We start from the raw sequence: 26913 nt of genomic DNA, 5'->3' as shown, positions 1-26913 counted from the left end.
CATAGCAGGTAAAAGTGTGCACTGCAAGTGTGTGCGCACAAACAAAGACAACTGCAGTGGCAAGATTGACAACAGATACTCAGTGAGTTCAGTTCTTGCATCGCACACTGTTGAGCTATGCGGACAACCTTAGCCTAACATGTCCATTGTACTGCTATAGGACCTCATGACCTCAGCTTTCAATCTAAGAAACTGAGAGTAGAGCACTGCTCATTTATTTGACTAATCATGTTATGATGGCTGACAGTGAAATTGGACAACATCACGTAACCTCCAGTGAAAATGGATTTATTCCAAAAGGACAAAGCCAAAACTTTACGTCAATGACTTCGGATTAATGAAGATGGCTGTTTGATGTGTTTCAGTCCGTACAGTACTCCCAGCAGTGGTAGCTGCAACCACTCCTAGATTACATCTAGATTAGTAGCTGTAACCATCATGCACTGGAGCAGAGAGAACAGCCCTCACATTGGAATGCAATTAACAGCAACAAGGGCAATAAACCCCTAACAAAACAAACATCACACGTCAGTGTCTTCAAAGAGACTTTTTTTAAAAGCTGGTAATGATCTAGGTATTTCAGCCATGTCCCTATTAACTCAAATGGTCTAAGTGTGCAAATAGTCATCAGTCCACACCCAGTCCAGGAAAGATGTCAATCACTGCAAAATTCCTCACAGTCAAATCATGGCAACTCTTAGGAAATGTTATTTACCCTCTTATATAAGGTTAATGGAGGTTAATGGATTTACAAGGCAATTGCATATTGAACATCAATGGAGGAAACCTTCAAATACACATAACATACAGTACATGGCCAAAGGTATGTGGACACGTTCGACGAGCAGATGTTTGACATCTCATTCCAAATCATGGACATTAATATGGAGTCGGTCCCCCCTCTGCCGCTGTAACAGCCTCCAATGGAAGGCTTTCCACTAGATGTTGGAACAATGCTGCGGGGACTTACATTCAGCCACAAGAGCTTTGGTGAGCGGGCACTGATGTTGGGCGATTAGGCCTGGCTCGCAGTCTGCATTCCAATTCATCCCAAAAGGTGTTCGATGTGGTTGAGGTCAGTGCTCTGTGCAGGCCAGTCAAGTTCTTCCACACCGATCTCAACAAACCATTTCTGTATGGACCTCACTTTTCATGCAGAATCAGGAATGGGCCTTCCACAAAATGTTACCACAAAGTTGGATGCACAGAATAGTCTAGAATGTCATTATATGCTGTAGCGTTAAGATTTCCCTTCGCTAGAACTAAGGGGCCTAGTCCGAACCATGAAAAACAGCATCAGAACATTATTCCACCTCCACCAATCTTTACAGTTGGCATTATGCATTCGGGCAGGTGTGCTGAAATCCGCCAAACCCAGATTTGTCCGTCGGATGGTGAAATGTGATTCATCACTCCAGAGAACACATTTCCACTGAGTCCAATGGCGGCGAGTTTACACCACTCCAGCCAACGCTTGGCATTGCGCATGGTGATCTTAGGCTTGTGTCCGGCTGCTCAGCCATGGATATCCACTTCATGAAGTTTCCAACAAACAGTTATTTTGTTGACGTTGCTTCCAGAGTCAGTTTTGAACCCGGTAGTGAGTATTGCAACTGAGGACAGACGATTCTTACATGCTTCAGCACTTGCCGGTCCCGTTCTGTGAGCTTGTGCGGCCTACCACTTCGCAGCTGAGCCGTTGTTGCATCGAGACATTTCCACTTCACAATAACAGCACTTACAGTTGACCGGGGCAACTCTAGTAGGGCAGAAATTTGACAAACTGACTTGTTGGAAAGGTGGCATCCTATGACAGTGCCACATTGAAAGTTACTGAGCCATATGGGCCATTCTACTGCCAATGTTTGTCTATGAAGATTGCATGGCTGTGTGTTCAATTGTATACACCTGTCAGCAACGCTGTGGCTGAAATATCCTCATCCACTCATTTGTAGGGTTGTCACATACTTATGGACATGTAGCGTAGCTTGACGGATTTAATTTGTATTATAAATCATGATAATATATCTCATATACACTGATTGACTTTTAATGATGAAATCTACACTGAGTGTAAAAAACATTAGGAACACCCGCTCTTTCCTTGACATAGACTGACCAGGTGAATCCAGGTGAAAGCTCTGATCTGTTATTGATGTCACTTGTTCAATCCACTTCTATCAGTGTAGATGAACGTGAGGAGACAGGTTATAGAAGGATTATTAAGCTTTGAGACAATTGAGACATGGATTGAGTATGTTTGCCTTTCAGAGTGTGAATAGGAAAGACACATTTAAGTGCCTTTGAATGGGGTATGGTAGTAGGGGCCAGGAGCATCAGTTTGAGTGTGTCAAGAACTGTAACGCTGCTCGTTTTTTTCACACGCAACAGTTTCCCGTGTGTATCAAGAATGGTCCACCACCCAAAGCACATCCAGCCAACTTGACACAAACTGTGGGAAGCACTGGAGTCAACATGGGCTAACACCTTGTAGAGTCTATGCCCCGACAAATTGAGGCTGTTCTGAGGAAAAAGGGGGGTGCAAGTCAATATTAGGAAGGGGTTCCTAATGGTTTGTACACTCAGTGTATGTTTTAAATCCCTACAATTATGTTAAAACCACCAACATGTACTTTCACAGTTCATAAATCATTCAAAAAACTACCTCAGATGAATATTGCAAAGAAAATAATGTGAACAGAGCATAGGACAATACTATAGTCTACTACAATACTATATGTATACATTTCCCTTTGACAATGAAAAATGTATCAATATATTTTTTATGACCTCTGGACATAAGATAGAATGGAAGAGGCCCCTCCCTATTCCTTAGAGTCTATCTTGTTCATAATAAACCTTTTCACTTTGGGGATCCCTCATTGACAGGCTTTCATCTTTCAAAAAGAATTTGCCCGATAGGGTGGGGGATGGTGGCGTTGGCTCCACAGTCAATGTACTCAAAGGTGTCTTCTGACAGCTGCTCCGAGTGAGCCAAGTAGGAAATGTTCATTGTCATTCTGTGGAAGACAAAAAGGGATATTAAGGCAGACATTTTGAAATCTTCCTCCGGAAGTGCAGAGTCTCGTGTTTCAAAATGTCACTTTTACAAAATGGCCAAGTTCAAACGTTTGTTTTTCTGTTTTTCCTGACTACCTTTTTCCCATGATAAAAAAAAAAGCGTCAACTTTAAATTGGGTTGGTTTATGACCTTAAAGCAAATACTATAGTTACACTGTTACTAGTGTTAAGGCATGATTCATCTCAAATGGACATGAAACAAAATGTGTGAGATTTTTGAACATGTGGCTTGAAAGGGGCAATTCGGCCACGTTTTAAAAAGGCTAAAAACCTTCCTATTTTGGCTCCAGTAATCATAGTGCTTGGTCTTGAAAAGCAAAATTTGGTCTAGATTTTGTCTTGGCCAAAAGGTCTTCAAGAACACTGACAACAAGAATCGTCAGCAAAACTACCATGTACATCATTCTTAGAAGCATAAGATCTGTGCGTTTGAGTGGTTCCAAACAAGAGACAATGGGAAGTCAATGGGCATACTACAGCCTGGCGGCCAGAGTGGCTTAAGTGCCTTGAAGTGTTTGTGGTGCGACAGATGTGTTTGTGGTTGGCCTCTTTAACAGATCTTGGAATAGGGTGCGAAACTCACTGCAAACGCAAGAACAAGGTGTGAATCCTTATGGTGTTTGACTTGCAGTAATTACTGAAACAGAGGAGATATAAAGACATTTATCAGCCTACACATTTATCACATAAGGAAAATAATATATTTTGAAAGCAAAACTAAGAGCGTACTGTAACTTTAATTCATACTGTAGGTCCTACCCAAGAGTTCATACTGTAATGTACACATATGCAGATAACACTGTATTTCCTTCCTATTTTAGAAGCAGTGATGACGGTAATGATAATAAATGTCATGCTTACTTCAGGCCTGGGTCCTCAATTGTTATGGGTATGACAACAGTATACTGTAGGAGATTGGAAAACTTAATTTGACCTGGAATTAAGGTCCAATTGTTTCATACGGAACCATAAACAAAGTCTCGTTGCATTACACAGTATTACAATTGTGTCATTGATTTGGATGAAACAACTAAATCAAACCCACCGCTTTCTCTGAACGTGATTTGACCGCCGTCATATTAGATATCTTGATCCTGCCAACCACTGTTTCAGCAATCAGCACTTGTATATCAAATTCCAAGAATTGAATGTCCGCAAAGTTCTCATTGGTGACGTTAAAGACATTCTGGAAGAGGAAAAACAAGGTTTGGTCACACTGACCTCATACAATCTGTTGGAAGAACTGAAAAAGTGTGTGCTAGCAAGGAGGCCTACAAACCTGACTCAGTTACACCAGCTCTGTCAGGAGTAATGGGCCAAAATTTACCCAACTTATTGTGGGAAGCTCGTGGAAGGCTACCCGAAACATTTGACCCAAGTTAAACAATTTAAAAGCAATGCTCCGAAATACTAGTTGAGTGTATGTAAACTTTTGACCCACTGGGAATGTGATGAAAGAAATAAAAGCTGAAATAAATAATTCTCTCCTATTATTCTGACATTTCACATTCTTAAAATAAAGTGGTGATCCTAACAGAACAAAGACAGGGAATTTTTACTAGGATTAATTGTGAAAAACTGAGTTGAAATGTATTTAGATAAGGTGTATGTAAACTTCTGACTTCATCTGTATATGGGAGTGCGGCACGCATATATCTCGTATTTACCGTGATTTGCATTTCAACTGTTTGTGGGGTGAAGAAGACCATCACTGATTTGACGGTGACAAGGGACAGTGAGATACTCCGTGGGAAGAGGAAGAAGAGGATCAGACAGCAGATCAGGAGACACACCACCACCGAAATACACACATAGAGTTTCCTGGAAAAGAAGAATGCAGTTAAAGGTTAAAGGTCCCGAACAATCTTTATGATTCCTATGTAAAATAGCCTTTCAAATGACTAAAATATAACGTTAATATAAATGCTAAACATTTTACAAAAAGTAATTGTTCTCTAATGGCTAACTACCAGGAAGTTTGAAAAGGCAGGGTGAGTGTGCGGGAAGCTAATTTTCATGAGCTCGCCTTAACTGACAGCTCTTTGAAACACCTATGTTGAGCAACTTGGACGCAGTGAGCAGTGTTGCAGTCAAATTATCTCAAACTGTCTCTTATGATGCCTTCTGAATCAACGTGTTTGACACAGGGGGAGAGGACCAGTAACTTTATGATCAAACTTTATCAATGTAAAGCAACACAATTTTTCATACTTTTGTCATCATACTGTACTTTGATCTGGTTTCATCCAAATATCATCCAATTTCATGAGAAACGTGATTGACTGTTTGTGACTAGGGTTGCACATTTTGGGGAATATTCAGAGGTGGAAACTTTCCATGTGAATTAACAGGAATATATGGTAATTAACAAATATATGCAAATTAATATTAATACCATTTAAATATAGATGTTTTTTTGCATTGGATATACAGTGGGGCAAAAAAGTATTTAGTCAGCCACCAATTGTGCAAGTTCTCCCACTTAAAAAGATGAGAGGCCTGTAATTTTCATCATAGGTACACTTCAACTATGACAGACAAAATGAGGGAAAAAAATCCAGAAAATCACATTGTAGGATTTTTTATTAATTTATTTGCAAATTATGGTGGAAAATAAGTATTTGGTCACCTACAAACAAGCAAGATTTCTGGCTCTCACAGACCTGCAACTTCTTCTTTAAGAGGCTCCTCTGTCCTCCACTCGTTACCTGTATTAATGGCACCTGTTTGAACTTGTTATCAGTATAAAAGACACCTGTCCACAACCTCAAACAGTCACACTCCAAACTCCACTATGGCCAAGACCAAAGAGCTGTCAAAGGACACCAGAAACAAAATTGTAGACCTGCACCAGGCTGGGAAGACTGAATCTGCAATAGGTAAGCAGCTTGGTTTGAAGAAATCAACTGGGGATCAATTATTAGGAAATGGAAGACATGCAAGACCACTGGGGCTCCACGCAAGATCTCACCCCGGGGTCAAAATGATGACAAGAACGGTGAGCAAAAATCCCAGAACCACACAGGGGGACCTAGTGAATGACCTGCAGAGAGCTGGGACCAAAGTAACAACGCCTACCATCAGCAAGGGCATTGAAGATGAAACGTGGCTGGGTCTTTCAGCATGACAATGATCCCAAACACACCGCCCGGGCAACGAAGGAGTGGCTTCGTAAGAAGCATTTCAGGGTCCTGGAGTGGCCTAGCCAGTCTCCAGATCTCAACCCCATAGAAAATCTTTGGAGGAGTTGAAAGTCCGTGTTGCCCAGCAAAAGGCCCAAAACATCACTGCTCTAGAGGAGATCTGCATGGAGGAATGGGCCAAAATAACAGCAACCGTGTGTGAAAATCTTGTGAAGACTTCAGAAAACATTTGACCTCTGTCATTGCCAACAAAGGGTATATAATAAAGTATTGAGATAAACTTTTGTTATTGACCAAATACTTATTTTCCACCATAATTTGCAAATAAATTCATTAAAATCCTACAATGTGATTTTCTGGATTTTTTTTCTCATTTTGTCTGTCATAGTTGAAGTGTACCTATGATGAAAATTACAGGCCTCTCATCTTTTAAGTTGGAGAACTTGCACAATTGGTGGCTGACTAAATACTTTTTGCCCCACTGAAGCTACCATATCATATGGAGACAGAAACATAAACCTTTACCTTATCATAAGTAGACATACAGTGCCTTGCGAAAGTATTCGGCCCCCTTGAACTTTGCGACCTTTTGCCACATTTCAGGCTTCAAACATAAAGATATAAAACTATGTTTTTGTGAAGAATCAACAACAAGTGGGACACAATCATGAAGTGGAACGACATTTATTGGATATTTCAAACTTTTTTAACAAATCAAAACTGAAAAATTGGGCGTGCAAAATTATTGATCCTCTTGATGGGGTTGTCCATATCGGAAGACTGTGATATGGCCATTTCTTGGAGAGAGTCCTTCCCCTCCAGGAGACTGTCAAACATGATGACATCACCACCCCAACGGATGTTGCTGGGCAGCTTCAATGTGGTGCTCTTATTCTTCTCACTTTGCTTGGTGAGGTAGATTGCTGCTATAACGTGATGGCCCTTTCACATACCTAACCATTTCCTTGGCTCTCTTGTAGAGTGCATCCATTGTTTTCAGTGCCATCAGAGAGTTTTCAACCACCCATCAGAGATGATTGCAATAAAGTCTGCTTTCTCTATGATTTGCTTGACCTTCACTTGAATTCTGTTGAACTCTGCATCCAGCAAATGAGTAGATAAAGCATGTCTGGTTGGAGGGGTGTATGCTGGTCGAAGAACATTCCGAAATCTCTTCCAATACACATTGCCTGTGAGCATCAAAGGTGAACCAATTGCATACACAGCTTGAGCAAGACATTCATCAGCATTTCTCTGACTAGGTTCCTCCATTGAGTAAAAAAAAACTTCTGATTCCAGGAGGACCATGAGCTGTTGCTATCGATAAGGTGTCCGATTCAAAATGTTCACCTTGAATAGCAGTAGAGGGACTTTTGTCAGAGGTTGCTTGTTGTGAGCGCTGAGGGAACTTGATGCATTTGGCCAGGTGATTCTGCATCTTTGTTGCATTCTTCACATATGGTTTTGGCACAGTATCTGCAAAATGTACACAGCTTTTCATTCTACATTTGCTGCAGTGAAATGTCTCCACACATCAGATAGTGCCCGTGGCATTTTGCTGTAAAGATTAGAAAAAAATGAGTTAAAAAAAAATACAATTCCATGTCCAGATAAATAGTTAAGCATTTAGATATAACAACTCCTTTGTAAAATAAATGTTTTAAAATGAAACATGTAGGGGAACTGGTGAATTAACACTCCTTAGTTAGCAGGCTCAAGCAAGCTAAAACCCACATGGTAGCAAAAACAAATTAAAAGAAATTGTTAACAAGTTAGAAATTACTTAAACACTTTGCTGTAGGCTACTATTACTAGTTAACAAAAAATGATGTCATATAAAATATATTCACCCCCACCCAGTATTGTAATCAAAACTTACCATAAAGCATGTAGTCCTTGGCTCAGACAGTGAAGTAGTGTAGGCTCAATATCATCTCATTAGTGTGCAAGATCTTGAGAATCCGCTGTACATGTGATGGAAGTGTGCACTGCACATGTGATGTAAGAATGCTCTGTGCATGTAGAGGGTAGCAATTCCATTGGAATTGGGGATAGTTTAACCAAAATATGCCACAAGACCTAGAATTGCCTTTTGTGTATCCCACAAAAAAAAGGTTCACTGTTATAAGATAACTTTTTTGATGAATTTAAGCAAAATTCCCCAAATTCCAGGGCTTAACTTCCCATGGAACATTTCCGGAAAAAATCCTTAAATTTACCGGAAAGTTTCCAACCCTTTGCAACCCTATTTGTGACCTTTAATAACCATGAAGCGTAACACAATATGTTGATTAAACACACCAAGAATCTTACTGTATACTGTTTCGTATGGGTAAAGCTCAAAAATCATATCAATCTCATTTTATTCAGAATAAAATGCTTACTTACGAGCCCGTTAGTAACAATCCCGAGTTAAGCGATTATAAAAAGAATAACATGAGGAAAAAGTATTTATATACAGGGAGTAACACTACCATATCAATTTGCAGGGGTGCGAGGTAATTGAGATAGATAATGTACATAAAGGCAGAAGATCTAATAATAAGATTCATAAAGGAACAGAGTAGCAGTGGAGTATGATGATTGTGAAAGTATGGGTGTCTCAGAGGAGGCTAGTGGGAAGCGCTACAGATGGTCGGGCTCATTGTAATGGCTGGAATGGAATATAATGGAATGGTATCAAACACATCAAACAAATGGAAACAACATGCTTGACTCCGTTCCATTGGTGTGTATGTGTGTGTGGCGTCAGTATGCGTTGTGTGTGTGTGTGTCTGTGTATGTGTGTGTGCTTTTTGTTGTTGTTGTGAGAGTGTCAAGTGTAGTGTGAGGGTAGAGACTTGTGAGTGTGCATAGGGTCAGTGGAAAATAAGGTCAAACTCAATACAGATAGTCTGGGTAACCATTTGATTAACTATTTAGCAGTCTTATGGCTTGGGGATAGAAGCTGTCTCGGAGCCTGATGCTCCAGTACCATTTACCGGACGCTACATCACTGGGGCCGAGCTCCCTGCCATCCAGGACCTCTATATCAAGCCGTGTCAGAGGAAGGCCCGAGAAATTGCCAGGCTTCAGCCACCCAAGTCATCGACTGTTCTTTCTCTGACACTTGTTTGGGCCTTCCTCTGAGCTACCTGCCATCCAGGACCTATACATCAAGCAGTGTCAGAGGAAGGCCCGAAAAATCTATATCAGGCAGTGTCAGAGGAAGGACCGTCATGCATTCTTCACGACTGTGCGGGTGTGTGTGGACATTGTTAAGTCCTTAATCATGTCGACCCACTCCACTACAGCACTGTCGATGTGGATGTGGGAGTGCTCACCCCTCTGTTTACTGTAGTCCACGATCAGCTCTTTGGTCTTACTGAGGTTGAATGAGAAGTTGTTGTCCTGGCACTACACTGCCAGGTCTCTGACCTCATCCCTGTAGGCTTTCTCATCGCCGTCGGTGATCAGGCCTACCAACGTTGCGTCTTCAGCAAACTTGATGATGGTGTCGTGCATGGCCACGCAGTCGTGGTTTAACAGGGAGTACAGGAGGGGACTAAGCACTCACCCATGAGGGGCCCCCGTGTTGAGGGTCAGCGTGGTGTGTTGCCTACCCTCACCACCTAGGGGAGGCCCGTCAGGGTCCAGTTGCAGAGGGAGGTGTTCAACACAGTTATGCACGCACACACAAACACAATTAGACACTCAAAAACAGACACACACACACTTACGTCCGGCTGGGCCTCAGTCTAATGTCTGAACATGGGATGACTGCCACTAGCTGATCATGTCCTATACAGAGAAGAACAAGTTATTATTTCACAGTTAGAGATACTGCTGTATTGGCATGTCAGCCTTGCTGCACAGAACACAACAGCAATTTATTTAATTTCACAGAGAACTGAAAGGGACTCTCCCTTCTTCTGAAACAAATGTGGGTTATGACTGCCACAAGCTGATCACATCCTATACAGAGAACAGTAAGGTGAGTTATTACTTCACAGTTAGACATACTGCTGCATTCAAATCCAATCCAAGTTTATTGGTCGCGTACACAGTTTAGCAGATGTTATAGCGGGTGCTGCGAAATGCTTAAGTTACTAGCTCCTAACAATGCAGTAAAATATCAAACAAGTGCACAAATAACACAAAATCTAAATAAAGAAATGTCAACATCCCAAATAGCACTGTAACAGTAATCCAAATGCAATCTATGTATATACAGTACACCAGATTAATTGACACAAGATATACTAAGAATTATATGTACAGCAGTAGATACTGTATATTAGAGTGAGCTATGTCAAGAATCCAGTATATAAATAAATATGTGGTGTGTATAAGCAGTGTAACTAAAATGCAATGTACAGTAGTAGAAATATTAGAATGAGCTACTGTATGTCGAAAATACAGTATTTAAATACACAGTACAAAGCCCCATGGCAAAATTGAAAGAACTGCAGGAAATGAGCTAACAGACCAGTCCGCAATATAAATATAGAGTATATGTATGTGAATCAAGTCTAAAGACAGTTGGACAGTATGTGAATAGAAAAGTATGTTTGCAGAAGTAGTTGGGAGTGGCATGTCAGCCTTGCTACACAGAACACAGCAGTATTTTGAGAACTGAAAGTGACTCACTTCTCTTAAAACAAATGTAGGCTATTAAATACAAATCTTAACAAGTCTTGAATAACAACATGGAAATAATCACAACATCAACATGTAAGTACATCACAGGCACAACTAAGTAGTTAGTCTGGCTGAAGTGGACCACCTACCACTTGGAATACGCCCTACTCCCCAACAAGTCGGGCAGGTATCTCCTAGGTTGCCTGTACTGTTCCCGGTGATGGCTCCATATAGTTGGGAGGGGGACTGAAGTCTTCTCTTCTCCGGTTCTTGTTCCTGAGGCAGGATGGCCTCTGTATCATCCTTGGAGCCACTGGAGTGTTCTAAAGTAACCATAGTCGAAACACCATCCGATCTAATGGGAGAAATGCAAACACAACCCCCACCCCACTCTGCTCTTACAAGGTGGAATTTCCCTCTTGAAGATCAGCCATGCATTCCCTCACTTTTCTCACACAAACAAGTACGATTGATATTGTCTAGTTCGGTATTACTCCATCTATAAGCACCTTGGTGACTCCGTTGGTCCTCTTTGTGAAACCTGAAATAATGTTGAGTTGCACGTTACGGTGTGAGGGCACCATAAACCTTCAACCTTCCTCTATAAAAGAATTGTCCTGAATTAAATCGAGAGACTTAGGAGGAGACAAATACATAGGATGCCCAAGTCCTCAACATTGCTGTGAAGGCAAGACGGTTAGCATCACTGTATAGTATCTCTGACGGATTGCAGATCTATAATCGACTGCTACTGGGTTAGAGAGGTTTTGTCAAGGTGAGATGTTGAAAGGAATCTTTTTTGGGGGCCACAATATTGCTACGATGTAGGCCCCGGCTATTCAACTGGCGGCCCTTGGGTCAGATTTGTCCAATTTATGAATTTAGAATGGCCCTTTGATAGTGGCTTGTATTCATGGATGCCAAGGGATGCTAGGCTTCCCCCCAAAAATGTATCTTTCGTCTTTCGGTGTGTCATAATTTTCCTTTATTTCGCAAGAGGCTGAATGTATATCACAAGAGAACGCATCTGACCGAGTAAAACAGCACCCCTCTGTTTCTCCTCATGTAGACAATCTGATGCTGTCTGGTCCAAACAAGTATGACATTGTTGCAGCCCGTAGCATTGAGTGCAAGGGAAGCCAGCAAGCATCTGGCCTCCCTTGACAAAAAAAAGTATACAAAATTAGCCAACCAGCTTTAAGGTAAACTGAGCGAGCTCAACTGTGAATTGTTGCATCTCGTGGCATTGTTTCCCTCCGGTGGCTAGCTAGCCAGCTAGCTAAAATTGGCCCTTTCCTAAATCAGCCTTGGTTGGATTTAGGAATTTGGACTTGTGGTTTTACTTAATTCTCCATACTGGCCAATGATTATAAAGGTGATTCTTATCCAACCATTACCATTAATTCGTACATTGTTGTGCCCCTGGCCTGAGAGGATGGAAGTTCAATATGTAGCTACATGTAGAAGGCTAATGTTAACTAGCTAATGTTGCCCATGAATGGGTTAGGCTAGAGAGCAAGCATTTTAGCCAGGTAGCCTAGGACAACAAAAAATACAAGTGTGTACTGTATGACAGGGGGATAGACTGTTTCGTCAACGTGAAAGAGAGGAGGATGACATTGGCGCTTCTCGACAAGTAGTGAGTCAACATGTTTTTCTACTTGCACGAACACACACACACGCACGCACACATAAATCAGAACCTTGGACAGTCATCATATTTAGCTTATGGTGATTGGACTAAATTGTTTTGGTATCTTTTAGTTGTCACTGTATTAGACTAAGCAGAGGTGATTTGATGGTGTTCAAATGTTGAAGTTGAAATGGTGCTGGAATAGTAGAGGCAGCTGCTGTTTTCTTTGCGACTTGCGGTCACCCTCTGTGGTTCTAAATCCATAGTTGTTTAGTGGTACGAAAATGTCTGAAACTGGAACTTGCTTGATGCTGTAGGTCATGTAACTTTCTGTTACTATAAATGGAATATGCTTTGTGGACTTCACTGGATAGAGGTTGCTATCCTTGCCTTCCCCAGGGATTTTACCCATGCACCACTACTGCCCTTTGATCAATGATTTTTTTTTAAGCAAAAAGGTGCCCTCTTCAAAATTTTCCAATGGGAGAACCTGCTTTCCTGAAGTCTCGCCCATTACCTGCTGTCACTCAATATCACTGAACATACCAGTTACAGTATCATCATCTACTTTTATATAATGTTGTTCGTTTGCTAAGCAAGGGTAATAATTCTCTCAACGAGAGCAACCTATGTGAGCTTAGTTGCTTTTCTCAAGAAATTGAATGGACTATATGGATATGATTTGAAAAACACTGCTTTTCAAAAAGGTGTTATTTTTCTCCTCTGATATGAGCCCAATCAAAAAGCTACACTGTGCAACGAGATTTGATGAGTTTTGCGCCTGGGTCACATCGACAGGGCCATTGCATTTTGGTACACCAGAATTACACTCATTTCCAATGAAACGCTGCGTTTGCCTTACAGCATTGCGTTGCAGAGGCCGTTGCAGTGCCTACCTAGGTTTTATCGAACATATGCGTCAACCTGTATGCATAGACAGCTTGACAGAAATGGTAGCAGAAGGTGAATGTTGAACTTTTGTTGCAAACATCCAGATGATGCTGCATACTATTTTGCGCAATATCGCTGTCGGTGTGTTTGAAGCATAAAACACTGTGTTTGTCTAGCTCTGTGTAGTGCATATGTTGGATTTATCGAACAAATGCATCAAACAGTATGTGCAGAGGCTTGACAGAAATGGTAGCAGAAGGTGAATGTTCGGGATCATCTGGATGTGTGCAACAAAAGTTCTGCTACCATTTCTGTTAAGCTGTCTACAGCATACAGGTTGATGCATACGTTCGATAAAAACTAGGTCTGCACCACACCGAACGCACTGCACCTGCCTCTGCAACGCAATGCTGCAAGGCAAATGCAGAATGTAATTCTGGAGTACCAAAATGCACCGAACGCACTGCCTCTGCAATGCAATGCTGCAAGGCAAACCCAGAACGTAATTATGGTGTACCAAAATGCAATGACACTGTAGTCCCCACAGAGGTGGTGCACAGTTTGTTTATAAAGATCTGTTCTCTACTGATGTGGGGGGAGAAAAACTTCTCTGCGAAAGTTAGTCAACTGAAACATGCCATTCACACAGTGGCAATCGGTCCAGGGAGGACGATGTTTTTATTTTATTTTATTTTTTACCAATGCCTTATTTCTATGACAGGGTATTGGATGACTGTCATTCATATTCCATTCACCCAGCTCAATGTAACATCGATAGGTTTAGGCTACTACATGATACTCTAAAGTTGTCCTATACCCAGCATGAGGTTGCTACAACCCAGCCTATGAATGAAAGTTTACGACATAGGTTGAGAGACATTTGAGTAATCAAGGTGATCATCTGGATATGTGTGCAACAAAAGTTCTGCTACCATTTCTGTGACACGTTCAATAGCACCTTGCGTACTCTTGCCCGCATCTAGCTGACCTACTGTGTAATTATTAGTCTAACAGTTACAAACGAGAGTTTCAGTTGAACAAATTCAAGTGGCGCAGTGTTCTAAGACACTGCATCTCTGTGCTGGAGGTGTCACTACAGGCAACCTGGTTTGAATTTGGAGTCCCATAGGGCGGATCACAATTGGCCCAGCGTTGGCTGTCATTGTAAATAAGAATTTGTTCTTAATGGACTTTCCTAGTTAAATGTTTATCCCTGTTCCGTTTGCTTCCATTTAAGAAGAAAAATTCAACAGAATCGGCAGAATTAATTACACCCCTGATCACTCGCAAACACAGTTCACTTTCATGGCAGCCACAAACAAACAGCATGATCACTTTGATCCTTGTATAATTACTTTTAGCATCTAGGTGCTCTCCTTCTCTCACCTTTTCCCTTTGCTTGTGGACTTCAGTCCACAAAACATCAGCTGTCTGACCTGGCAAAAAATATCTTACCAAGCCAAACCTTCATATCATAACCGCTACACACAGCCTACATCATGGTCACCATATTAATGTCATAAAAACAGATTTTTATATCAGAGCTGTGCATGTTGTTCACAAGCGTACCTGCCCTCATTGGCTAGAATGGTTCCACCTGATCTCACCTCTACTTTAGGCTGAATGGTAGAACAGCTATTGCCATGTTAAAATGTTATGGAATGCATTTTTGCCATTTTTTTATGGTAGGCCACTCTGGTAGACCTAAATTATGATCAAATAGCCAGAGTAGCCTATTTGACCACTCTAGAAACTGTTACTTGAATCTGGTACAGCTGCAGTGTTCACAGTAAACTTGGGGCTCCTGAGTGGCGCAGAGGTGGAAGGCACTGCATCTCAGTACAAGATACCCTGGTTCAAATCCAGGTTTTTAACGGACTTGCCTAGTTAAATAAAGATAAAATATATATATATATTTTAATGTGCTGGAAGTTGACCAGATTTTTTACAACATTCAAGCATGCGCTGCAGACCTGAAATGTGCTCAGAGAACATTGCTGGTGGTATGTCTGCCCTATACATTATTTACGCTTAAAAAACATTGATTTTAGTTTTCAATTTGAATTTAGGGAAAATTACAATGCATTAGTTCAGCTGACAGTGTAGAAGGTTGATATGCTTTTGCCTCTAAGCACTTACCGTATAAAATTATGTCCTGCAGGTTTGCAGTGCTGCTATTTGTTGATTAGGTAAATACTCTCAGCCTAGCATGTTTTATATCAGTCAAGGATTAACGAATGTTGGACACTTCTCCTACATCGTTTATATAAACTTGCGAAGTGAAGTAATCACTTCCTACTTGAGGCATTTGGCAGGAGGGATGTCGTTTCTGAATGCTGTATGTTGCATTAACCACGACAATGTTTATCATATGCGCCTACAATTTGATTAAGACTTGGCAAGAGAAATATATGGAAAGCAATGTATGGAAGTCGGTAGGCCAATGTCCAATTTCTAAAAAAACACTGAGTATAACGTATTTTAAGTTGCAAACAAGTTTGTAATACCTTAATGGCAATGTAATGCCCAGCAATTCAATGCACATCCCGTTTTTAGAAGGTAGAACATACGTTGTAAAAGCCATTTTCAATATCATCTTTATGTATTACACTAACCATAGCTACAGATGCCTATAGAAAGGAACTTCAAAAGAAAATGCCTTGGCCAATTGCAACCAAGGGATAGTTAACCCATAAAAAAAAATGCCATATTGCTTTCCTTGCCCTGCAAGCAGTCTATGGACAAGGTATGGCAGCAATCCATGCTTTGGTTTTGTTAACCTGGACACTTTCAAACGCTAACTTTATTTACATTTGTGGCAGAAATCCATTGCAGTCAATGGTACCCATATTTGCATTTTCATACTTTATGGCCAAGTCTTTTTGTATCTAAAATGGATTATTTAGCTCAACGAAGTCATACAAATGATGTGGACATGAAAGCGCACAAATGCTAATATAGGTACCATTGGAGTGTTTGTAATCATTACGACAAGTTATTCGTGGATTACATAAAATTGTAAGTAGCCAACACGAGTAAATTGCCACAGTGGATTTGCTGCGGTAAACAAGGGAATACTTCATTTCAGTTGTAGGGAATTGTCATATTTCAATCTGTGCATAGTCTTCTCAATGAGTAGGTTTATTTAATACAAATATAATAGCCCGTAGTGAACAGGACAAACATGTCTTGAAAAACTTTGAGAAAGCAGAACTAAAAGTTAACACCGACAGCTTAATGCTTCTTGATGGTTTAGCTGAAAAATGTGTGCTTACATAATAAAATACCATCGAGCATGACAATTACCCTCTGTTCTTTACATTTCAACTCTTTTGTGCCGTGCACATTACTTAAAGTTAACCTTTAAGTTCAACAAGTCATCAGACACAAAATGTACAGAAACCCATACAATAAATCAGTGCCATTCAACAGGTGTAAAGTTCTTAAGTAAAAATACTTTAAAGTAGTATTTAAGTCATTTTTTTGGTATCTACTTTACTATTTATATTTTTGACAACTTTTACTTCACTACATTTCTAAAGGAAATAATGTACTTTTTACTCCATACAGTTTGCCTGTCACCCTAAAGTACTCATTACATTTTGAATGCTTAGCAGGACAGGAACATTGTCAAATTCACACACTTATCAAGAGAACATCCCTAGTGAATCTGGCAGATTCACTAAACACAAATGCTTTGTTTGAAAAGTGTCTGAGTGTTGGCGTGTGCCCCTGGCTATCTGTAAATAAATGTTTAAAAAAATAAACAAGAAAATAGTGCTGGCTGGTTTGCTTATAATATAAGGAATTTGAAATTATTTATATTTTTACTTTTGATACTTAAGTACATTTTAGCAATTCAATTTACTTTTGGTACTTAAGTATATTTAAAAACAAGTACTTTTAAACTTTTACTCAAGTAGTATTTTACTGGGTGACTTTCACTTGAGTCATTTTCTAAAGGTATCTTTACTTTGACTCAAGTATGACAATTTGGGTACTTTTGCCATCACTGCCATTCAAACAACCATGTTGAAAATACATTTCAGCCCCTAAAAATAGAATTGTGCAATTTGTTTATTGGCTGATTGACAATTGCAGTGTACTTACTTACGTGCTGATTGAAAGGAGACCCCTTTAGCAAGCACAGTTAATATTTTCAGCATTTCTTTCGAAAACATGATCTTTAAACTGTTAGTATTTGAACATATCACAACCACAAACATGTGTCCAGTTACAAACCTATTTTCTTCCGAAAGGAAAAGTACACACAGCAATAGGCCTATACTATGTTTGACAGCTCGGCCTACAACGTTTGAAACCTATGCACTCAAATCACCATGACTCGGTCACTGATTACCATTCATAAAAACAACCTATGAGAAACTTGGTTCCATGAACAAACGTAGGAATGTTATGGTTGGATATACGTAGTGTTGTATGATAGAAATATACGAAAGGGGATGATTCTTACAATGTGAAAGAGGAAAATTAGTACAAGTGTGATGCAGACAGCATTTATAGATGCGAGTCCTATAGTACCACAAGTATGACTTGTGTGCTTAAAACTGACATGCAGGTGTCTCCTAAAAAGAAACAGCTTATTTCCTAAGTCTGCAGTGTCTGTTCCTTATACAATCCACAGGTGAAATGTTGCTTGTAGCCAGACATCTAGAATAACACTACTTTTGATACATACATACAATATTGCATTGTTTAGGCCAATTCACTACTATATCTAAAAGAAATCTGACATCTCAGTTCTTTAGCATTCCTATGTAATTGAATCCCCCTGTGACTCAACCATGTAAGTCCTTCAAAACAACAAGAATAGTCTCAATACCCAACACAATGGAGAAGATTGGAATTCTGATTATATATTCACAACCTCCATTCTCTTTGGGACAGAGAACCCACCCTGGCCCTGTCAATAGGTAAAGCCCATGACCTGACATCAGTGGCAAAATGAACCCCCCTCTCATTGGGTGTCAGGGGTCGTGTAGCGGCCTGGCTGATTGGCCGACCGGCCCGTCAGTAGTGTGTTGTCGGCCATGGCGACCAGCTCGTTGACAGTGTGCAGAAGGTTGTGCCTGTGCTTCATCAGCAGCCACTGGTTGAGCCGCTGGTCCCTGAAGCCCATCTCCAGCAGCACGGCCATCATGGAGGCGTCCTGGCTGGCCGGGTCCACACCACGCTGCAGTGAAGGGGGTGGGGGAGCCAGGTCAAAAGGTTAGTTCTCGTTTGTCATGTTAAAAAGTGCACAGGGGTTATACAATAATACTGTACATTCAACACGGTAAAAAAAAGACATGCATCACCTTGGTCTTTTGAGCCAAAAACGCTTTAAAATAGATAAGCAACTTTTTTCACAGTTGTATGAAATAATCACTCATCTTTATGACGTTATAACCATTCATCATAAAGCATATTCAAAAGTTACGTCAAGTTTTATGTCACGGCAGTGTGTGACTAGGTGACGTAGTGTGCTGTACGTGGGACCTACCTGTGTGGAGCAGCTCTGTCCAGTGAAGAGAGCCTTATAGGCGGACGCTGCCACTGACAGAACGCCCTTTACTAGTCCCTCCGTGATACCGCCTGGGCCCCTACAGAACAGGAAGGATGTTGTCAGCCACTATGGGGAACTATTTGTTCCAGGGCCAGTGGTTTGGAGCTAGCAATGCTTTCACAAGACCCAAAATGCCACAAAGCGTGTCAAAAAAAAGCTGTGTCACAGTTATATCACCAATGACATCACACCATGAAGGTCTTTAAATATCTTCTCTTTATTGCGGTTTTATCATTTACAGTTGTATCTTCTGATATCTACCTGTAGGCAGGTAGCGTAGTGGTTAAGGGCATTGGGCCAGTAACTGAAAGGTTTCTGGTTCGAATCCAGAGCCGATGAGGTGAAATGGGTTGACGTGCCCTTGAGCAAGGCACTTAACGCTAATCTGGATGAGACCTTCTGCTAAATGACTAAGATGTAAATGTCATGTGTCAAAAATACTGTGCCTATCAACAATTAATGATTAGTAGACATTGAAACGTTTCACATTCAAATATTAATTTGTCGGCAGAAACCAAGCGTTTCAACCAAGACAAATGAGGACAAACATTTTGTTGGGGGGACTTTTACCATTGAAAAGCGATATTACAAGTATAAATACAGTAAAGTACAAACACTAAAATGTTTGAAGCAAAATAGCATTGTTTTTTTAATGACAATTGCTAAATTCAAGTTGGTCTGATGGGTGCAGTCTCGTGACATCAGCCTCCCCCTTGCTTGCGGGAACAATGGAGAAGCAATAGAGGACCAAAGAGGAAAGGCCCACCTGCCATATCATGAGGAGACCCGGACCACCTATTGAGATGCGACCTTTGTTAAGTAAATCAGGTGATAAATGACGTACTCGGGAGGCTGGAGTCGGTCTTTTAATATTGTGTAGGTGTTTCACCTTGGGCGCAGGGAGCTGCAGGGTCTGGAGTTGTACGTCTCCAAGGCACTGGCTAAGCCCGATGGTCTGGTTGTACTAGATACTGAAATATAGATGGGGGGGGACATGCTGGATGAGAGAGCTATTACAGAACAGTTTAGACGTTTTCCTGTTCCCGTCTCTTCGAAAGACACATATGTTTCCTTTCTGGTCAGTGGCCGCAGACGGCGAAGTGAACACATCCTCAAAAAGACATGACAGAACAAACGCAAGACAAGCTAGTCACATTAGTTCAATTGCATATTTTTTTTGGACTGTGTGATCAGAGCTTCCAAAAAAACAAAAACACGTCGCGTCTGCTTCATGCAGTGAAAAGGCTGTATTTTGTAGACACTTTCCCGACCGGCTGTGTGTGTCTTAACACTCACCATTTAAATGGACCACTGGTTGGCATGGTTCTACTGGTCCAGACGCTCGTTGACTTGTTGGCTCTGCAACGTGGACTGCTTCAGACCTGGAAAACACACCAATAATAATGATATACTGATCGGAGAGAGAACGGACAGTGGGGTATAATATCAGTCTGATAGTCCTCCCGCAGAAGATACTGAACAATTTGATTGAACAGTAACATATCGTGATATCATTGTCCCCTGTAATAGCTGAGCTGATAGCCTACTATTGCCTCAGAGAGCCCCCTCACCTGTGTGTGTACAGGGCTTGTGGGGGCAGGAGAGAGACCGGCGTTGGCACCACCTCAGGGGCAAGGGGGACAACATCCAGCGTCTGGGAGGCACACAGCATCTGGTTGACACTGCTGTGGATGGTGGTCTCTGTGACTGTGGCTGCAGCCTCGCCCCTCTCTTGCCTCTCCCCCTCTGGGGTGGCTCTGTCCAGCTCCTCAGGCTCAGAGTCTGGCGCCGCCTCCTGCTCCACGGCTGCCATAGTGACAGGCTCCGAGAGGGCGGAGCTGTACGTGGACTCGTCCAGCGGCCGACTGGTGTCGAAGCAGTCCGGCAGGACTATGACGTAGTCCTCGCAGGAGGACGAGGACAAGGTGGAGATTTGGCTGCTCACCTCGTCCCAGTCCGCTCGTTCTTCTTCTTCTTCCTCCTCATGTTCTTTCTCCTCTTCAATCTCCACGTAGTTGTCATCCTTTTCATATTCTTTATCCTCGGCTTTCTGGTCCTTCACATCCTTTCTGCCTTTGTTGTCTTCCTCGTCCTCCTCCTTCATTGCATACAGCTCCATGTACACATTCTCAACCTCTGGGGCCAGAAGCACCTCTGAGGACAATGCATTGAGAACAAACCAACTGTTTTCTGATTATGTCTCGTAATCATGTCTTCTGCTAATTTACAATTGCCAATGTGTAAAAAGGTGAGAGCATTACTTGGTGCATTTTGACTTGAGTTACTAGAGTCTGTAAACAGAAGCAGACAGTGAGAGTGGTTCCTTACCTGTGACAGTCTCCTCTGAAAGTGTGATCTGGGGAAGGCCTGGAGGTGAACCTTGATCTCTCATAACACCCATCATCAGCAAATCTGGTCCTGTCACTCTTAATGCGGTGTCAAATACTTTCCTCTCATAGCCGAAGACAGGGCCCGAGGCTACAGCTCCAAAAACTGAAACAACTTTAGTTTTTAACTTCAATTTAGACTATTTAGTTATTTAGCAGACGCGCTTATACAGAGCGACTTACAGTAATGAGTGCATACATTTTCATACTGGTCCACCGTGGGAATCGAACCCACAACCCTGGCATTACAGGGTTGTGGGTTCAATACTGTCATACAGTATTGCATGACAGTCATAACAAATACCACTGATAGTGAGTGGACAGAACAACCATACTCAGTTGAATGATAAAGTCTCATCATTTTCACTTAGTGATGTTTACATGTTTTCACATTTTGTTGGGAAATTCAACCAAACAAGATCACCTTTGGGCTTGCAGTAGCTGGGCTGATGTCTGCGAGGGGGCTTGTGGTCGGGAGCCTCCTCGAGGGCGAGGGAGCGGATCACCGTCTCACACACAAACTGAGTCCCGCTGATGTCTTCCTCCTCGTGGCCAGGTGGGTCAGAGTTCTCCCCGTTCACTCCTGACCACAACACCCAATACAAAGATTAGGGTCGTGCCCGATTCAGGGTCATCACTGGGATCAAAACTTCTTTCACTCAAGCCGACACGTCCCCCTAGTTAACATAACGCCTCAATTCTAGCCTACATTCATAAGCAACACAACATCTCACAATTTGATATGTATTGTTTTCACTTATTTACTGTACAACTCAGTATGGTGAAAGTCCACGACATTCGCCTCTGCCTTACCTAGCAGGTTGTTGACCCGGATCATCTCTGTGTTGTTTTCGACCTGGTCGGTGCCTGGGTGCTCCAGTAGAGGGCCATTGTGGGGTAGAGGGGACACACAGGGGGTCAGATCTACCAATGGAACAAAAACAAACTCATCTCGGTCATCACAAGTCTGACATGGCATTAGGTCTTGAAACTCTCTGAATATCAGGGAAGAAAATGCCCCACCAAAAAAATGTAAACTTGACATGCATTGTGGTGGCGTCGTATTACTTCTTACCGACTGGAGTGTTGTTCGGAACTTTCTCCAACTCTTGCACAACGTTAATATCCAGCAATTCAAAGGACAAAAGATCCTAAAAAAAAAAAATACAAAAAATACAAAGCACAAATATTGTTGAGTCATTGAATAAAGCTTGGCGTTGCCCTGTGGTGTACTCTACCTTTATGGCAAAGCCTTGACCTAAGCCTTTCCTCACCTGTGCAGTGAGCAGGTCTACAGGGGGGAAGTGGTAGTCTCTGTGGCAGTAGTCTACAGACACGGCCAGACCACTGTCCCTGGAGCTGTTACTCGACATCCCCTCCACCTTCACCACCACAGGCCCGGGCTCCACCTCCTGAAGCAGTGTGGGAGAATGTCTGAACATGAGCAAGGCTTGGAATGATATAACGATACTAATAGTGGTGGAAATAGGCTGGATTTTGAGGTTTTATTACTGAATCTAAGTCCAGCCCTATAGAAGTGTCTGCATTAGCTAAGTAAATATTATTGCTTTGTACCTGGTGTCAAATTTGCTTAGTAAATCCGTCCCTGCACTAGTGTATGTACTGGGTAAAGAAATGTGAATGGGACACAGAGGTGGTTGACTTGCCAGGCATTTGTTCTGTGGACAGTTGGCGTGTGGGCTGGTGCTGGGGGCCACCACAATGCTGCACCACACGCGAGGGCCAAACTGCTCTCCGCAGTGTGCAAGGCGCCAGTGGGAGGTGTAGGTGCCCTCCATCACCGGGGCGATGAAGGCCACACTGACCACGCCCACCTGGCCCGGCTGCAGGAGGGGCACGGCCACCTCACGCTTCTCCTCCAATGCCAGTGCCAGGTTACCCCACATGCACTTCAGCTAAAGACACAGGCATGCAAAGAAGACACAGACATTTACACAAACCCAAGGAACCAGACACAAACACTTAAACAGAGAGCTTACACTGAATCCACAAAAGGCTGTAGCACTGGTCTGGTTAATCAGACAGGGTAAGTACCAATTACAAATAATCAATAGTTACAATTAGGTGGGGTTAGTTCTAGTATTCGGGTTAGAGATTGAGATCGTTTTAGTATGCAGGTTAGGGACTTAGATCGTTCCTCTTGGGTGGTACCTTGGTCTCGGAGGTCCAGTTGATGATGCCTGAGTTCTTCATCTTCCAATACTTGATGAACTTGGTGCCGGGCTCTCGGCGGGTCCCGTCAGGCAGATTTTCATCCAGAAACAAGGCAGCCATAGTGGGCACCAAGGTGGTGTAGGAGACCTCGGGACCCCTAGTATTTCAAGTGTACAGAGCATTGTTGAAAACAGCCCCGGCTTCAGACCCATCCCTGTTTTTTTATGAATCATCGAAAAAAGCAGGATCCTTTTTTGCAGCTCAAAGCAATTTTTTTGTTTAGAAATATATGAAGCAGCAGCAGCAGATTCACACGTGAGGTAGTTCCATCATCCACCAGCGATAAACTCTATTACAACTATTACAAAGATGGCCTATTTCTTGGGAAAATATTTGATTTTTGCTCCATGCTGGGCCTAGAGACAACCAGCACTCTGACGCCCTCCCGGGGTGGCGCTTACTCTGGACTGGAAGCCTGGGGGTCTGGGGCAGGGCCTGGTGCTGGGGCAGCAGCAGGGGCCTGGGTGGTGGCCACGTTGGATCTGGCGGAGGTAGAAGCAGGGCCGCTCCATTGCAGGACCCTCTTCTCCAGCTTCTTCTTAATCTCCTTCACCTCGGCCTTGAGCTGCCTCCGTTCGGCTTTGAGGCGCTGACGCTCAGCCTTGCGCACAGTCCGGTCTCCTCGCCTTGGAAACCTGGGCACAAACAAAATGTAGAGAGAGGTGTGAAGGCTAAGCATCTTCTGACAATGCAAGAAAGTAAGATAGGTAAAGTAATGCATAGACAACATCACAGTAAAGGCAGGCTTCTATATCCAGCGAACTAACCTTAATTCTCCTGACATCCCATGCTCAGGGATGGAGAGGGGAGTCTTGGTTCTCACCAGGTTGTGACCGGGGTCGTGGCTGTGTCGACACAGCTCACATAAGATACAGGATGGACACACTCTGTCGAAAAATAGGACACCAAAAAGAATGCACGGGCAAGGTTATATACTTATATTACTCAATGGAAGTGACATATTTCATGAGGAATAAGTCAAATAAACATTTTATACTATTTCAACTCCTGAGTTAATCCTTAACAACATAATAGCACTTGATCTGTTATTGTTGCGATGCGGTTTACCTGCACTGATAAGCTCCATCGGTGGCTGGTCTCTTGCATTTGCTGCATTCCGGAGTGTAGCCCAATGAGGAGTAGGCGGGTGGGCCGGTGGTGGAGGAGTTCACCTTTGGGCCTTTGATATTGACTCCGCCCACTGCTCCAAGGGCCTCGAGAGGCCCATCACAGTTGGGGGTCTTGTGGGTGCAACACTGGCCAGAGAAGTCACTGCACATCCTCTCCACTACCTCCTTCACCACCTCATCCTTGAACTGACAGGAGAGGGATCCCGTTAAAAGAGGTTCCCACATTGTTTTTTTTAAAGTTGATTTTTAGGGACGTTTTCCTTTATATTAATGAAATAGTAAAGAATATAATTTCAATATGGACTTACTTTTTCCATGTAAGATCTAAACCAAGCTGGGGGAAGTTTATCCTCTGGCTTAGTTACTTTGTTGTCCTTCACAACCACCTATAAAATCAAATGATCAACATTAAACTCATTATGATTGGTCAAATTCATACTATGACACCAAAGTGTGCGTTCATCAAATCTTAGCTCTACTTTTATTATTACATTGGCCCAACATTTCATGAAGACACCGATTATATTGCTCATGCCAAAATATACCACCCTGACACAACACTTTTCTTACATTCAGACAACATTACATCAACATTGAAAGCCGTGAGTGGTGCTCTTACAGCATCTCTCTCGGGAGTGACCTGTGTGCCTTTGTCCACAGTTTTGACCCTGGAGGGGTACGGCGGGGCTGGCCGGAGTTCCCCCTTCAGCTCCTTCACTTCTTGGGTCTTGCCCGGCCCAGTGCCAGCCTGCCCCTGCTTCGCCTTGTAAACGTTCATGTGCAACTGGTTCCCCTGCTTCTCTGCACTCTGGAGGAAATACATAGAACACATGCCACGTTCAGTAATTACATACAGTATTCTACACACTGGAAGAAAAAGTAAAATCTTTTTTTTTTTTTAGCTATTGAAAGCCATGAAAGAACATGTAAATTTGAATACCTTCACACCCTCCTCATATTCCTCTGAAACACAATCAAAAGAGATCAGAGAATACATTTGTATTGGTGAAGATTATGAACGGTAAAGCTTTAATAACAGCCACAAAAAAAAAGCCTATTAAATGAACACTATTTAAATACCTTGGCTATTGATGGAAACCTGGATCAAAGAAAAAGGAGATGCAGAAACAGAAAGTGTTACACAATATCTTCAGTTTGCTGTATTCAGTATACTGAATAATCAACCATTATTAATATTTGGGCGGCAGGTTGTCTGGTTGGAATACCAGAGCCGAGTTAATAGTGGACAAAACCTCAATTGCCTCGACTAACATTGACTCTGTACCGGTACCCCCCTTTATATAGTCTCGCTATTGTTAACTTACTGCTGCTAATTAATGCTGTAATTATTTGTTACTTTTATTTCTTAATCTTTTTTTTAACTGCATTGTTGGTTAGGGTCCTGTAAGTAAGCATTTCACTCTAAGGTCTACCTGTTGTATTCGGCGCATGTGACTAATAAAATGCGTTTTGATTTGACAAGGTGAAAAAAGGCTCTTTACCCTAATTGCTCCATCGGCGCTGTACAACGTCGTGACCTTACTCTCTGGGGGAGTTATACGTGTAAGAGGATAAATATAAGAACACCCCCCCTGCTAATGTATCTCTTGTGTTTTATTATTACTACTGTTGTTGTTGTACACCAGAAATGTTGGCACTGCATTCGTTGAAATAATACACAGTAGCACAAAATACATTTGAACTCACCTCCTCGTTGTCCTCATCAAAATATTTCACTTGAAAATGGCTTATTCCAAATGATGCTTTTATCTGCAGATTCAATTTAAAAAGCATGATGATTGAGGATCAGCTTAACAAGATAACATCACATATAATCATAATTTGTGTTGTTAGAAAAATAATTAGCAGACAAATGTAATTCGTGTGGTGTAATGTTGTGCTAGCTAGGCCTGCTAGGCAAGGGGCCTCGAAGAATCCAGGCTAGCTAAACTGCGCCAGCGCTACTTACCCAGGCTTCCACCGACTCCCATTCCGACTTGTCCAAATCTGGAGCAACAAATCTCTTTACATTTCCCCTGAAATTCACTTTAATAGTAACAGGGAGACCCATTGCTAATTTTTGCGATTAAATAAGGACAATCGTGAAAGGTAATAGTGGACAAAACGAGCTTTCGCACTCGCCAATCCTCTTGTTTACATCTTCAGCTGCGTTCAGGAAAACACGATGACGCGTTCAGCACATACCTAATACGCATGCGTACTCGTT

At 42.1% G+C, this 26913-nt stretch overlaps 2 protein-coding genes across 4 annotated transcripts; both read right to left on the bottom strand.

The window, feature by feature from the left end:
• Positions 1–272: 272 nt before the first annotated feature.
• Positions 273–15675, bottom strand: LOC118357558 (transmembrane protein 106B-like). Its single transcript, XM_035734799.2, has 8 exons — positions 15508–15675; positions 10994–11199; positions 9944–10004; positions 4749–4902; positions 4127–4267; positions 3943–3986; positions 3665–3718; positions 273–3020 (listed from the first exon to the last, which is right to left on the bottom strand). Exons 2-8 carry the CDS (start codon positions 11178–11180, stop codon positions 2894–2896), a joined length of 768 nt encoding a protein of 255 aa, XP_035590692.1. The 5' UTR covers positions 11181–11199; positions 15508–15675; the 3' UTR covers positions 273–2893.
• Positions 15676–16490: 815 nt separating this feature from the next.
• On the bottom strand, positions 16491–26889 carry LOC118357555 (next to BRCA1 gene 1 protein-like). 3 transcript variants are annotated; one of them, XM_035734797.2, is made up of 22 exons: positions 26656–26694; positions 26394–26456; positions 26189–26232; positions 25767–25785; positions 25627–25649; positions 25306–25494; positions 24995–25072; positions 24625–24872; positions 24324–24443; positions 23958–24191; positions 23494–23653; positions 22989–23237; positions 22596–22733; positions 22397–22472; positions 22135–22245; positions 21746–21904; positions 21263–21427; positions 20506–21088; positions 20231–20316; positions 19824–19905; positions 18872–18971; positions 16491–18562 (listed from the first exon to the last, which is right to left on the bottom strand). In XM_035734797.2, the coding sequence occupies exons 6-22, from the start codon at positions 25462–25464 to the stop codon at positions 18347–18349; spliced, it is 2964 nt and encodes a 987-aa protein (XP_035590690.2). In that variant the 5' UTR covers positions 25465–25494; positions 25627–25649; positions 25767–25785; positions 26189–26232; positions 26394–26456; positions 26656–26694; the 3' UTR covers positions 16491–18346. The 3 variants fall into 3 exon arrangements, with proteins under 3 accessions (XP_035590690.2, XP_035590688.2, XP_035590689.2); XM_035734795.2 differs by lacking the exon at positions 26189–26232 and having other exon boundaries at positions 26656–26889; XM_035734796.2 differs by lacking the exon at positions 26189–26232 and having other exon boundaries at positions 25327–25494; positions 26656–26889.
• Positions 26890–26913: the final 24 nt, after the last annotated feature.

This window comes from Oncorhynchus keta, chromosome 24 (genome assembly GCF_023373465.1).
Source record: "Oncorhynchus keta strain PuntledgeMale-10-30-2019 chromosome 24, Oket_V2, whole genome shotgun sequence".
NCBI classification, from domain to species: domain Eukaryota; kingdom Metazoa; phylum Chordata; class Actinopteri; order Salmoniformes; family Salmonidae; genus Oncorhynchus; species Oncorhynchus keta.
This window is presented reverse-complemented; position numbering and strand designations above follow the sequence as displayed.

What these genes read in the sequence shown, in the direction of transcription:
- LOC118357558 (XM_035734799.2), bottom strand. Translation starts at nt 11,180, where the DNA reads ATGGTTACTTTAGAACACTCCAGTGGCTCCAAGGATGATACAGAGGCC. An exon ending in CAGTTGAAATGCAAATCACG is followed by an intron (nt 4,268 to 4,748) that starts GTAAATACGAGA and finishes TTCCTCTTCCAG; the next exon opens with AATGTCTTTAACGTCACCAA. An exon ending in ACCTTGTTCTTGCGTTTGCA is followed by an intron (nt 3,021 to 3,664) that starts GTGAGTTTCGCA and finishes TGTCTTCCACAG; the next exon opens with AATGACAATGAACATTTCCT.
- LOC118357555 (XM_035734795.2), bottom strand. Translation starts at nt 26,757, where the DNA reads ATGGGTCTCCCTGTTACTATTAAAGTGAATTTCAGGGGAAATGTAAAG. An exon ending in CCGGGTCAACAACCTGCTAG is followed by an intron (nt 21,905 to 22,134) that starts GTAAGGCAGAGG and finishes TGTTGTGGTCAG; the next exon opens with GAGTGAACGGGGAGAACTCT. An exon ending in CAGCTACTGCAAGCCCAAAG is followed by an intron (nt 21,428 to 21,745) that starts GTGATCTTGTTT and finishes AAGTTGTTTCAG; the next exon opens with TTTTTGGAGCTGTAGCCTCG.